The following is a 12,500-nucleotide window of genomic DNA, read 5'->3' as shown; positions in this document are numbered from 1 at the left end:
AGATACATATTATCATTCCCATTTCACAGGTGGAAATACTGAGGCGTGGTCCCAACGAGACCCACCCCCTGGAAGCTATATTAAATAGCCATGTGCTCAGATTTTTTGCAAAATCAGGCAGTAAGGGACTCATCAAAGATTAGGATGGCAGATGTGGAAAATGAAATATGCTCTTTTTATTCCAGTTGCAGTGTCAGTAGGTGGACAGACAGCCTGCATTTGAATTTAGCTCTTCTCCAATAATTCAACTGTGGGAAAAAAACTGTGTGCAGAAGCACAGAGCAGGACTCAAAAAAATAAAGACTAATAATAACAAATAGTTCTAGGGACATATCAAGACTTCGGTGAAATTACATTCTGGTATTTTAGGACATTCTCAATTCTATAACAAATTAAAGATTAGACCATGTGTGTGCCTGCATTTGTAAAACATACTTTCCTTTGCTAGTTCAGCATCTGCTAATTTGGTAATACCTTCTCTGAAATTTATATGAATAAACCTAACAGAATTTCGCTCCTTTTGAACTTGTGATGTGAGAGCCTCTATCACTTCTGCAAAATTTTCCATGATTTTAACTTCTGTTTTAAATCACTAGGAAGGAGCATTTTTCAGCCGAATATGCCGTGGTCAATTTAGATAACAATAAGTATCATTAGATGCAATAGGAAGTTTTCTATTTAACTTACATGTCATCAGTGCTCTTTATGGCATCAGCTTTTGCCACAGGTGTAACAGTTGCAGGTTTTTATATCACTTTATAATACAAACATCCTGTACAGTATGAGAAAATTAATTTTCTGTTTCAAGGAGTCAAAATGAAAGTTTCTAGTGGTTTAGTAAATAGCACTACTGTCCAACATACAGAAACACAAGCTTTGTCAACACCTAATTCAAGACCTCATAAGATAAACAAACTCCCCCGTTATCTTCCTTCTCCTTAATCACAAGGAAAAAACCCCACAAATAATAATCACGATAATCACACATAAGAAAGTAAAACTTTACATCATCAAGATAATCTAAATGCTAGCATCAAATTTTTATTTTTGGAAACACTATTTGTATTTTGTATTAATTAAATGCTAGTAATAAGTGATATACTAAAGAAATAAAACTGCTTTGGAAAAATAATTTTATACATAGTCAACTGAAACAGTTTCTAAGCAATAAATTCCCATAAAACATTTTAAAAAGATTATCTTCATAGCACTGACTTAATGAATACTCAAAATGCAAGCTCAAATCTACCCTGTAAAGCAATCATGGTTTTTTAGCAACTATTTTGACCTTAGTGACACAAACAATTAATTCTACAAACTTAATATAAAAATAAAATTCTACATCTAATGCAGAATAATCTGTCAATGTATTTAATCAAGGATATGCTTTTTTCATGCATTATACATTCCAGTATGAAACACTGATTTTAACGTACAAGGAAAAAAATGAAAGTGAAAACGTCAGAAGTATACAAATGTACACATACAAGACAGAATATTCACCGTAAGACAAAAAAAGCAGAAGAAACAAATCTGAGCAGATTACAGTTTCCATCATATTTTAATAGTAAAAATCTATATTCACTTTAGTAATATTTATAAATTCATAAATATCGACAGTAAGATAAAAAGTTGCTTACGTTCTAGTCATACATCTTCAAAGCCGACCTAATGACTTGTGACAGCACCCAATCCATTTATCACCAAGTATATATTACAATATATTATAGAATACTGTCATTCTGTCTTGATACATGGAAGAGAAATAACTCCCTGATTTAAGTCAAACTTCCCATTTCTATATAAAGATCACAACAACACAGTTCATCAAGCAAATAACAGAACTGTCCAAACTCTAAATAATTGCTTATAAGAACCTAATGAAGTCTAACTTAGCGTATTTACTTTCTATAAATACACCACGTATGTAACTTAACTAATTTAACTTACCCAGTTGCTCTTTGTATATATTCTAAAACTGCTCATGATTAACTTTCTCTGGTAAATATTCGTGCCACTTTAGTGAAAACTTATTTTGTGATTTTACTCATCTGATATACCTATTCTTAAGCATTAGCAACACTTTATGTAGCTGCCCAGTTGAAAGAAATGATTAAAACCAGTGATCATTTATCTTGCTTCCTTTAGAAAAAGCTATAACAAACTTGATTTGTTTATTTGAAGGCCCACAATAAAATGACTCAGGGAAGCCAAAATCAGAATGTTAAACTATGAGAGGAGTACGTTATACCTTGCACATATTTAAACAATAAATAATTCTTACGAATAATAACTGCAGGTACAATGGGGTTTGCTCTGTTTTTCTACTTCTCAAAGTTTGTTAGACAAGTCACATATTAAAAATGATATTCTAGAGAGGTACTACTGTGACAATAATAAAACCAGCCATCATTTTCCTCTTAATTCATATTTCAAAAGGCATCTGGTCAAAAACAGGGGAAAAAAAAAGAAACAGAGTGAGGAAGAAGAACAAAAGTAGCACAAAGCTATGCCCGTTATCTAAAGGACATCCTACTGCATGTTTACTAGTATTTATGTTTCACATCAACATATTTTATAGAAGGATTTATACGCCTAACTCAAGTTGTATTTAAATCCTACAGTGCAGACCCCACCATAAAATGCCTCTTGAGTCCTATTAACTGTACCCATGGTTTTACTTTGCCTGTCTGCTTATTTAAGATCTAATCACAGTTTTGAAGAAAAGATTGTCACTTCTAAGCCTGTCCCCTCAGAACCTGTCTGTTATTAGTACTCAACTGGATATTTTCATCTTCAGTTGTAATTCTCTGTGGTCTTTGCAAATGCTATCTACTGGAATCTGTGACTGTATGGACAAATTGGCTACACATGCCTAGGACTATTACTTTGAGAAACATGTAAGTGGCACATTAGTCTGTTGGTATTTTTGTATTTTAAAGTGTTTTACTTAAATTTAGTTTTCTAAAAATTTTCACCAATTAAATACACTCTTTCTCAATAAAAATTTTAAACTGTTGTTATAACCTGAATAAAGACCATGGTATGATTTTCAACAAAAACAGTATTAAATTTTTATATCTATATGTATACACATACAATTTATGAAAATAGTATAAAAACAAAAAGTACATATATAGATAATAGTGTATGTATAGAGAGGGGTGCAAACCTGCTAAGAACTTAATGAAGATACTGAAACCTGCATTTCTTCAGACTGTAATACTGTAAGTGCTCAATTGTTAAAACTGAATACACTCAAATTTGAAGCAAGGCACAGATTTAAGCCTTAACAACCTCTCATATTTCAATCTACAACTATTTCATTTCTCCACATTTTCTGTCACCATTTAAAATATTTAACTATAAATGTAGCTAGTGTACACTGCTTAATTCAGCACTAAAAATGATTCAATTTTAAGAGCTATTATGACCTGTTATTTCAGAGGCCCGTACACATGCAATTTATCTATCATGTTAAAACATGTTTCTATAAAACAGCGGGTTTATAATATTCTGTCTTACAGGAGACAACTTTCCTTCCATTAATGCAATACCTGACATTGTAATGAAAAGCCTCAGTATTTAAAATCAAGGCTTTGAACTCCAAAGGTGCTGAGTGGCCTCAGCAGATGAGAGGATAAGTAACCAAAGACTTCAGGAGTTCGAAGCTGGTATTGGGCACTCTGCAGAATCAGATTCCAATTGTTTACAAAACAAACTGTTTGGGCTTCACTGCATTAGTACAATCTGTGTCCCCTGATGGGGGGGCAACTCCTTAGGCAGACAAAGCAGGAGTTATGTTTGCACAGGTTTTAAAAGGAACAGAAATCTTACAGTGACAAAAATTAATGGATTGCATCTCATAATTAGATTGCGTCAGCGGCCAGAGGACAATTTAATTTTACAGTTTTAAACATAGCAGTTCTCCATTAACTTGTTGAGAACATAAACAGATAAACTTAAAAAAAATGGTTTAAAATTGAGAATGGAAACATACCTATAGAAAAGCTGCTTCTCTCTTTTCCCATATTTTCAAAATCACACATCCACGTTACACATACACACACACACACAGGCAGCAACACATTCTCTCTTTTATTTCAGTATTTCTGAACTAACCAGCATTTTTTATTTACACCTACGACAGCAAAGCATCTTCACTGTGAGAAGTGACTGCTCCCTTCACTAAGGTCCCTTCACTGCCCAGCTCTGACTTTGGCTCAATTCATTGCAAACGAAGCAAAGTCTCAAGTAATGTGGCCCTCTGGTGGAAAGCCCTGCACCATGTCCTGTGCTACCGAATCACACAGTAAACTAACAGTTCCTGAAAACATACACTGCAAGGCTTCAGCACAACTTTTATAAATACACTGCGGGACTTTAATCACCGAGTGAGTGTGGTGGTGTGCAGCCATATCAGCAATATGTTGCCACCACGAGAACGGGACCCTTGCATTTCAACATTAACGTGCACTAAAACAACAACAAATAATGCCCCACACTCTTCAGTTTCACAACACTTCACATTCAGCACACACCGAGGGTGTGCAAAAGGGTGCCCCTCTGAAAACAGCCCTTTTATTTGTTTAAAAACAAACAGGAAACAAAACAAACTTACCTGCTGTTGTTGCAGATGCAGCAGTTCTACTGTGCTTACTTCAGTGCTCGTGTCACCACTTGATCTTCCATCTCTGCTGCCAGCATCTAATTGGCTGCTTAGAGTGCTCATTCCATTTTGATTCATTGAACTGTTGCTTATTGTCTCTGTCGCAGATTCCTGCATCATGACTTAATACCTAAAAGTGATTAAGAAGTATCAATTAACACACGCGTTACACCTTCACACTTCCATTATCAAGATGTCCCTCTCTGCCAATTATACAGACAGCATCTTTAGAAGAAGAAAAAAGCCTCAAGGAGCCGTTTACCAAGAAATGTGATGCAAACTCTGATTTCATGCAGCTACTAATCACCGGAATTATAGTTTCTATAAGCAAGCTTTGTGTGCTTACATTTAACGGCCAAAATAACACACCACGCAAGGAGCATGGTCAATAGCATTTACGAACGACTACATTTTAAAGTCTACCTATAAAACCAGTTTAAGTGAAGGCACGATTTCACACACTGCTCTATATTTCCTATTATCTAGCTTTGACAACCATGGATGACTATACAGCCTTATTTAAAATATTCACTATCTTGATTCTGTCAGAATTTTACAGCATATCTTATGCAAGGCTGTTGTTTAATGATGCACAGCTAATCATACAAAATTAAAATTTTGTAAGGGTGATACAAATCATATGGTATCAACCAATGATAAATAGTATAATGGGCTTCTCCTTTTTTGTGACTAAATAAAATTTTGCCTCGGAGGCATTTTAAGAAAAAGCTCCTGCTGCAAACATGTCAGATATTGCCTATTTTTTTAATCAAACGGCTGATATTCATTTATTTTTCTGACATTTAAAACATTTAATACTGTCCTTCCTGGGAAGTAATTAAGCTTATGCATGAGCAGCAATCAAACTGTTCACTTGAAGATGACTTAAAACTCAATTTTAACATAGGCAAATAAATGAAAGATATAAAATTAATTTTCCAGGCATGTATTAGATATGAAAGCTGGAAATAAAATCTATCAAGAATATCACTAATGATTGTGCTAAAAACAGCATAAATTATGCATATTACCTTCTCTACAGTAATAAATGTTTTATCATTTTCACTGCATAAATATACTGTACTTTCAGGATAGCAATGAGATGTCCTGCCAAGATCAGTTGAAATCTTTGCAGTAAATAAAGAACCAATGTGCCCTTACAAACCAGAATTTCAAGGCGCATTTTGTATCTGTAATACGGAAAGGTCAGTGTCTCTTCTCAGAGCCACCGAAGTCCTCTCCTGCTCTCACAAGGTCAGAATGGACCTTACTTTCCTTCATCCTCACTCCTGATGTACTGACAGAGTCCTCACAACAACCTGGCTGAGCTGTGATTTTAAAAGACACCTCTGAAGGGAGAGGGATGTGTAGGCAAACTTAGGAAAGGAAACAAAGCTTGCTGCTTAGCCTAATTATTTTACTTAGCTATTTGTTCCCTTGCAAAGTATGAGCAATTGCCTTTCCCTGGGAAAAAAGAAAAAAAAAAAAGGACAGGAAAAGGATCATTACAACTTTGACAATGTGCATGGGATATTAATTAAAATGCAGTATGAGTTACCACAAACAAGCACCTACAAGATAAAGTGAAAGTATATATTGTGCGAAGAATGTTATAATAGCAAAAGATGAGTTATTTAGGATGGTCTGGTCAGAAAAAAAACAGGGTGCAAAAAACCTAAACACAAACACAGTTAACATAAAGGAGGGCAGTTGTTATAGCCCAGTAAACAACGGCAGCACCAGATGTGTTTATGAACAAACAGCCCTTCTTAAACACTTATGAACATCAGTGAAGAAAAATAATAGAAATGGAAAATATGATACATGCAGTGATGAATTTTACAAGGCAAAAACAAAGCTAATACTCTTTTCTGAGATTAGGCAGCTAATAAGTATTCAAATTAGGCATAAATTTTACATGTACAATGTTTAAAATATTCAGAGAAAAGGGTCTGATTGCCCTTAGTAGTTATATGAAAATTCTAATGCGGGTATGCCACAACTGTGGAAGCAGACAGCCCTTTCCGATTTTTACAATATTTACTTTCAATAAAAAGATATGTATATCAGAGTGGAAATTTATTTAAAACACTTCATCAACTGTATCGTTACAAGGATTTGGAAATTTGGAAAACTCAAACATTAATCCTCTTTTAGTCAAACAAAGGTTTAACCAACAGACAGGTTCATCTTACAAATTCGAACATTAGACAATAACAGTGGTACATTTAGCCAAGCGCATTAAAAGGGCAAAGGGGTGTAAATGTTAGACAATCAAAACACTAGAAAACATCCAGAAATTTCATAAATTTCTGACTCTTTCATTACAATTAGCAGAGAAGGGTTAAACATCTTCCAGTTCATATTAACCAGAGGGTTTTATGTCTTGTGGATTTTGTATCCTTGTAAAGCCCCAGAGTGTAGTTCGGGCTCTGCATTTTAAGTTAAAATGTCTGTGAGCCAGCAGAATCTGCTTTAATGTAACATGACCAGTAACTATTCTGGCAATAGAAAACAACAAATCTGACCCAAGAACTGTGTACAGACAGAAGGAAACTGTAGAGTAACAATACTAGAAAGAGTAATTTCTATCGAAATAAAGCTGAAGAAATATTGAAGTATTTATATGAAGAAAAAAGAATCCCTATAATTCTATGTTAAAAATAAAGTGTGGGTTTTTTCTAGTTGTAAAAGGGTATTTTCAAAACCAACACAGAAACTTTGGCTTGAGTAATGTTCTGTGTTGGTTGTGCACAGCTGACCCCCCTCCCCCTGCCAGCAACTAAAAAAGGGCTGCTGGAGAAAGTAAGAGAATAGAATCTTTTTCTTTTCTCTTCTTTTCTCTTGCATACACACACACATATGTATATACATGAATCTATGCACTCATGTGAGTACATACTATCAACTCTAAACCCTAGAAACTGAAGTACAGAAAACACCTAAACAAGGATAATTTCTGAAATCTATGTATCAGCAATTTGAGTTATTGGTGGCAAAATAATTTGAACCTGCAATATCTTACTAAGCAAACTACTGTACTTTTTTTCTTGCTTTTACAACAGTAGTGGAGATTGTTAGCATAATAATCATAAATAAATAAAAAGGAAATACGATGGCTGCCAGATACTAAGGCTGAAAGTTTAGGAATTCCAATAGGACAAGAAAAAATATATAGGTCCCTGTTTACATACATTTATACACATTCATACTTTCTAATCCTTCTCTTTTTCTCTTGCTGTCACACTTGCTGTCAGTCATGAGCGTGCCTACACAGGCACACATGCACCCACATTCACAGACACATTCAGCAGCACCTACTCCTGTGATTCCGCAACTCTGGGCGCCAAAGGTGAGATATAAGCTCTGCTACCTGGTATTTTGAACAAAAGTATGGGGAAAATATTTGCTGTTCTGTGCACGAGAGAGTGAAACTGTAGATTATTTTAGTGCGTGGTTGCACAGCAGGTTGAATGCCTAATACTGCCTGGGTAACCATGCTATCACCCATACAAAAAAAAAAAATACTCCTCCTGTGAAGTTAGAAGCTACATTTTTACTTTTCTCTTCTGAAGTGAACTGTACATTTTTTGTGTGCGCGTGTGCACGCACGTGCACACATGTATGTTTTAAGCCAGCAAGTCACTGTACAGATACTTATTCTCTACACCACTTCCCTTTTGAAACATTAAACTGACACTGGAACTGACTGCACAAGATTGCATTTTCTCTTCCTAAACAACTTGAATTGAAAGGTTACTTAATGTAACAATATTTACTTGCAGAATTGTGTTGTTACCAAGGGTATAATGGATGGTGGCTATGCAGGTTTACGCAAGAATGAGTGAAGCATGAGGCATTAGCCATGTGTTTGACATGTTTCAAATTGCTATAATCCAGCATTAAACACACCCAGCAATTCATGCCATTTCTTGCAGCCATAATCTTGAATAAAGCGTGCACAACCACTTATTATATAAATTAGTATATGACTCCCTGTTATAGTCACAACAGTGCTTTTGTGTTTATTTTGCATCAAGACGGGGTCTTTTATTTGTACAAATAGCAGGATAGCGCGCCGTAGCGCAATTAGACCTCCTCACTTTATGATAGGGTGTATGGCACGCCAGGCTCGCGGGCTCTGCCGGGCCCTGCCAGGCCCAGGCCGTGCAGGCGGCCCGTGCCCGACGCGCAGGGCTCCGCTCCCGCGACCCCGCCCCGGGGCCCCGTTCCGCGCACGCCGCCGGCAGGGAGGCGGGGGATGCGGGGAGCGGGGAGCGGGGAGAGGAGCGGAGCGGAGAGCGGGGAGGCGTGTGGCGGGAAGCGGGAGCGGCGAGCGAGGAGCGGGACCGGAGAGCGGGAGCGCGGGAGACTAGCTGCGCAGCGCCCGACTGCCGCCAGGGGGCGGTGAGGAGTCGGGCAGCGGCCCCGCCCGCTAGCCGCGGCCCTCGACGGCGCCGTCCCACGTGCAACGGGACAGACGCGGGGATGGGACCCACGGCAGGGCCGTCCTGGCCCCCCGAGTGGCACCGTCTTTGCGCTGCGACAGAGCCGAGGGCTAGAGATTTGAAGCCTACAACTGCCAGCACAGAGCACCACCACGGCAACACCCCCAGATGTGTAACCTTGTGCTGGCATCGAGGTGCCCATGTTGGTTGATCCATAGACAAGACAGAGCCAGAGCGCACGCTGCTCAGTACCACAAACGTGAGATTCCCCAAATGGCCATGCCTCACTTCCCTCCTTAAGACACAGCCTAACCTACAGCCTTTTCAAACTGGCCTGTGATGTAAAAGCAGAGGTGAGGAACTAGGCTTAAATAATAGTAACTTTTGTGCTCTGCTGGAATTAATTCATCATTGACACAAGGCACAATGCATCTGAAGTCTTGCTGCTACGCTAAAAGTCTTTAATACTTAAGATTGCTTAATAAATCAAAATGCCAAATATGAAGGACATAGCTGAATATGTGAGAACAAAAAATTGGGAAAGCTAAGAGAATATTTGTAAAGCTTTGGGGTTTTTTTTCCACTTTATCTAAAACATTTAGCTTTCAAATCTTGAGTTAAGTAGAAACATAAATCACTGCATATTTTTAAATATGCACATAAATTATGATTAAATAATAATATAAAATATATTCTATATAAATAAAAAATATAAATAAATATAATTATGTTTAAAACACTAATTAGGTTAAACGCTATTGAAATACCATAAAATAAAGTATCTATATTAGTAGATGTAAAATATTTATATTAGTAGATTTAATACATTACTATGTACTCAAGTTTTCCCTGTAAAAATGTAAAGTATGCTCAAACACCTTGTGCTGGAAGGTCCTTCAGGAAAACGGAGCTTCCATTTGTGCATTACAGGACATGTCTTAGCTTAATCAGAAAGAATACGTATCATCTGCATCAGTGAGGAAAGTCAGCATCTTTCATGAGAAAAAATAGAATTTTCATGGTAAAAAAAATCATCTATTAAAAGCCATATAATCATTTTACTATCTAGAATATTCTCACTAGTGAAGATGGTAGTCGTGAGTAAAGTAACAGTTGAAAAATGGATAAAAAAGGCAACAATGGGACAACAGAGTCTCGATCATGACACAGAAAGCACTGATATTCTGGAGAATTCAAGCTGTAATAAGAAACTTTTAAGTGGGCGCTCATATGGTGGGCCTCTGAAGGCCATTTTTGAACAGAGATTTCCAATAAAACTGACAACTGGATTTTTGAAAATTACCACAGATGAGATTTATTTACTTGGGACAAGAACTAGCAGTTCAGCATCCCTCCCATCTTCACCCACACACAGTGCCAGGTAAACAAAACATGCATCCTTCCTGCAGCATTACCTTAACAGGTGCACTCAGCTGGCATGACAAGGCATTAGGAAATCAGATCACTTGATTTGTGCTAAACTGCAACTGAAAAAACAAGCATTGCCTAAAATATTTATCTCTACTATAAGCCACAGTTTTTCCCACTGTCTGTGTATTATGGTTTATCTATCAGATGTTTAAATGAACATCCTTTTAACTGACTGGCACCAACAGTCAGATAAAGGTATTGAAGGTAGAATATCACATTCAATCTTAACTAAAAGCTATCCTGCATTTTAGAGGCTGTATCTTTTCTTTTCACGCCATCTCAATTCTTCTGGACTAATAAAAATAGTAGGTCAGTTTGGGGCACAATAATTTATCTGCTTTTTAAAATTCAGGAGTATATTGTCACACTCGTCTGATTATTGAACAACAGTTAGTTCACATCCTAAAACAGCAAGGAAGGTCTAATTAATTTCCACCTGCTATTTATTTTCACTTGCTAGAAAAAAAAATCCCTATGAAGGCCAGTGTTATCTATACAAGTAGCCTGTACAGTATTGTAAGATCCGTACCTTACACACAGGATAGTGGCAAAAGCCTGTAGAGTGCATTACCTATAGCCCACGCAGAAATGAGCAGCCAATTTTAGGATAAGATTCTTAATTGAGCAACAACAGCTTGGGAAACCCCACCTTGGAAAGCACACTCCTCTCACTCCCTTTCTCCCTCTATCTTTCCAAGTCCTAAGAAAAAAAAAAAAAAAAAAGAAAAAATAAAAAGAAAAAGACAGCTCTCCAAGCTCTTGAGAGTAGGGAGACTTTATTACAGTCAATGGAGAATTTAGTAGTGAGAAAGCATCAGTGCAGTAGGAAATAATTAGAACTGTGAGAGCTAGGGAAGACCTGCCTAGCAGGCAAATTCCCTTAAAAAAAAAAAAGCTTCTTCCAAGGTCTGTAGGGCTTACAAACTGCAAACCCAGGGCCAATTTTTTATACTTTTTTTGTGAGGAGCTTGCAACAACCATCATTGATAATTCCCCTCCCCTGATCTTTGAATATTATGATAGTACCTTCTTTCATAAGACAGTACTTGTTTAACCCTCACAATTACTTGACTTGTCATCCAGGCTCCTGCTCATTCCCCCTTTCCCTTCAGTATCCCTTGAGGGTTTTTTTTCCCCTGTCCATAAACTAATTTTCAAAAAAATGTCCATAAACTAATTAATCCTTTCTACAGTTTTCAGCATTTTCTACTTGCAAGGTTATCTTTTTTTGGTGCAGAATGTGTCTTCAGTTCTTCTCACCAGATCCACCCTTGCCTTCCCACTGGATGACCCATAGGAAAGGTGGTACATCAAAAGAAATTTATTTTATGGGAACCAACTTACCAAAAGCTCAAATAAGCCTCAAAGAGGACTAAAATGGAAAATGTGTATTTCTAAGATGAGCCCTCAAAAGCTCACACACTCGCTTTCAAAACCCCCATCAGCATCTGATTGCATCTGTAGTTTTCATTGACTACAAATGGGCAAATCACAAATTTTCTTCTACATACACAGTAATGTCTGAAAAGCCACATGACTAATATTTGCTGCTTCAAAGTTTTGATCTTCCAAATTTTCTGCATATAAGTTTCCTAAATTAGCTTACAGCCACATGCTGATAAAACTTAGCATTTACTAAAATCATATCCAACAAAATATTGAAGTAAAATAGATGGTACCAGGTAGATGTAACCACACACTTAGCAAACAAGAGCAGTGCCAAACTGCATCTCTTCCTCTGGACTGCTGATATACTTAAAATGCTGGCCAGAAACATATATGCTCTAAATAACAGGTCAAAACCACCTGTAATAGCAAATACTTTTCTCAAACAATTCCAACTTTTATCAGATATTTTAAAGGAATAATTTATCACCATGAAACCCTTGTCCAAAAACTTAAGCTCAGCTCTGTTCTTGTAAATTTAACCAAGGCCAATACAGTTCAGAAAG

At 36.9% G+C, this 12,500-nt stretch overlaps 1 protein-coding gene across 4 annotated transcripts in view; it reads right to left on the bottom strand.

The window, feature by feature from the left end:
* Nucleotides 1-12,500, bottom strand: part of FOXP2 (forkhead box P2) — a 344,924-nt gene that overhangs the window by 179,571 nt on the left and 152,853 nt on the right. For all 4 annotated transcript variants that reach the window (XM_018080571.1, XM_018080573.1, XM_008932480.2 and 1 more), the window contains one exon: nucleotides 4,622-4,799. In XM_018080571.1, the coding sequence (XP_017936060.1) occupies nucleotides 4,622-4,789 (168 nt within the window). In that variant the 5' untranslated portion in view covers nucleotides 4,790-4,799. The remainder of the gene's footprint in view (nucleotides 1-4,621; nucleotides 4,800-12,500) is intronic.

Source organism: Manacus vitellinus, unplaced genomic scaffold (assembly GCF_001715985.3).
Source record: "Manacus vitellinus isolate BGI_N305 unplaced genomic scaffold, ASM171598v3 scaffold_5_pilon, whole genome shotgun sequence".
In the NCBI taxonomy this organism is placed as follows: domain Eukaryota; kingdom Metazoa; phylum Chordata; class Aves; order Passeriformes; family Pipridae; genus Manacus; species Manacus vitellinus.
Note: the sequence above shows the minus strand (reverse complement) of the source record. Positions and strands in the feature narration are given on the sequence as shown.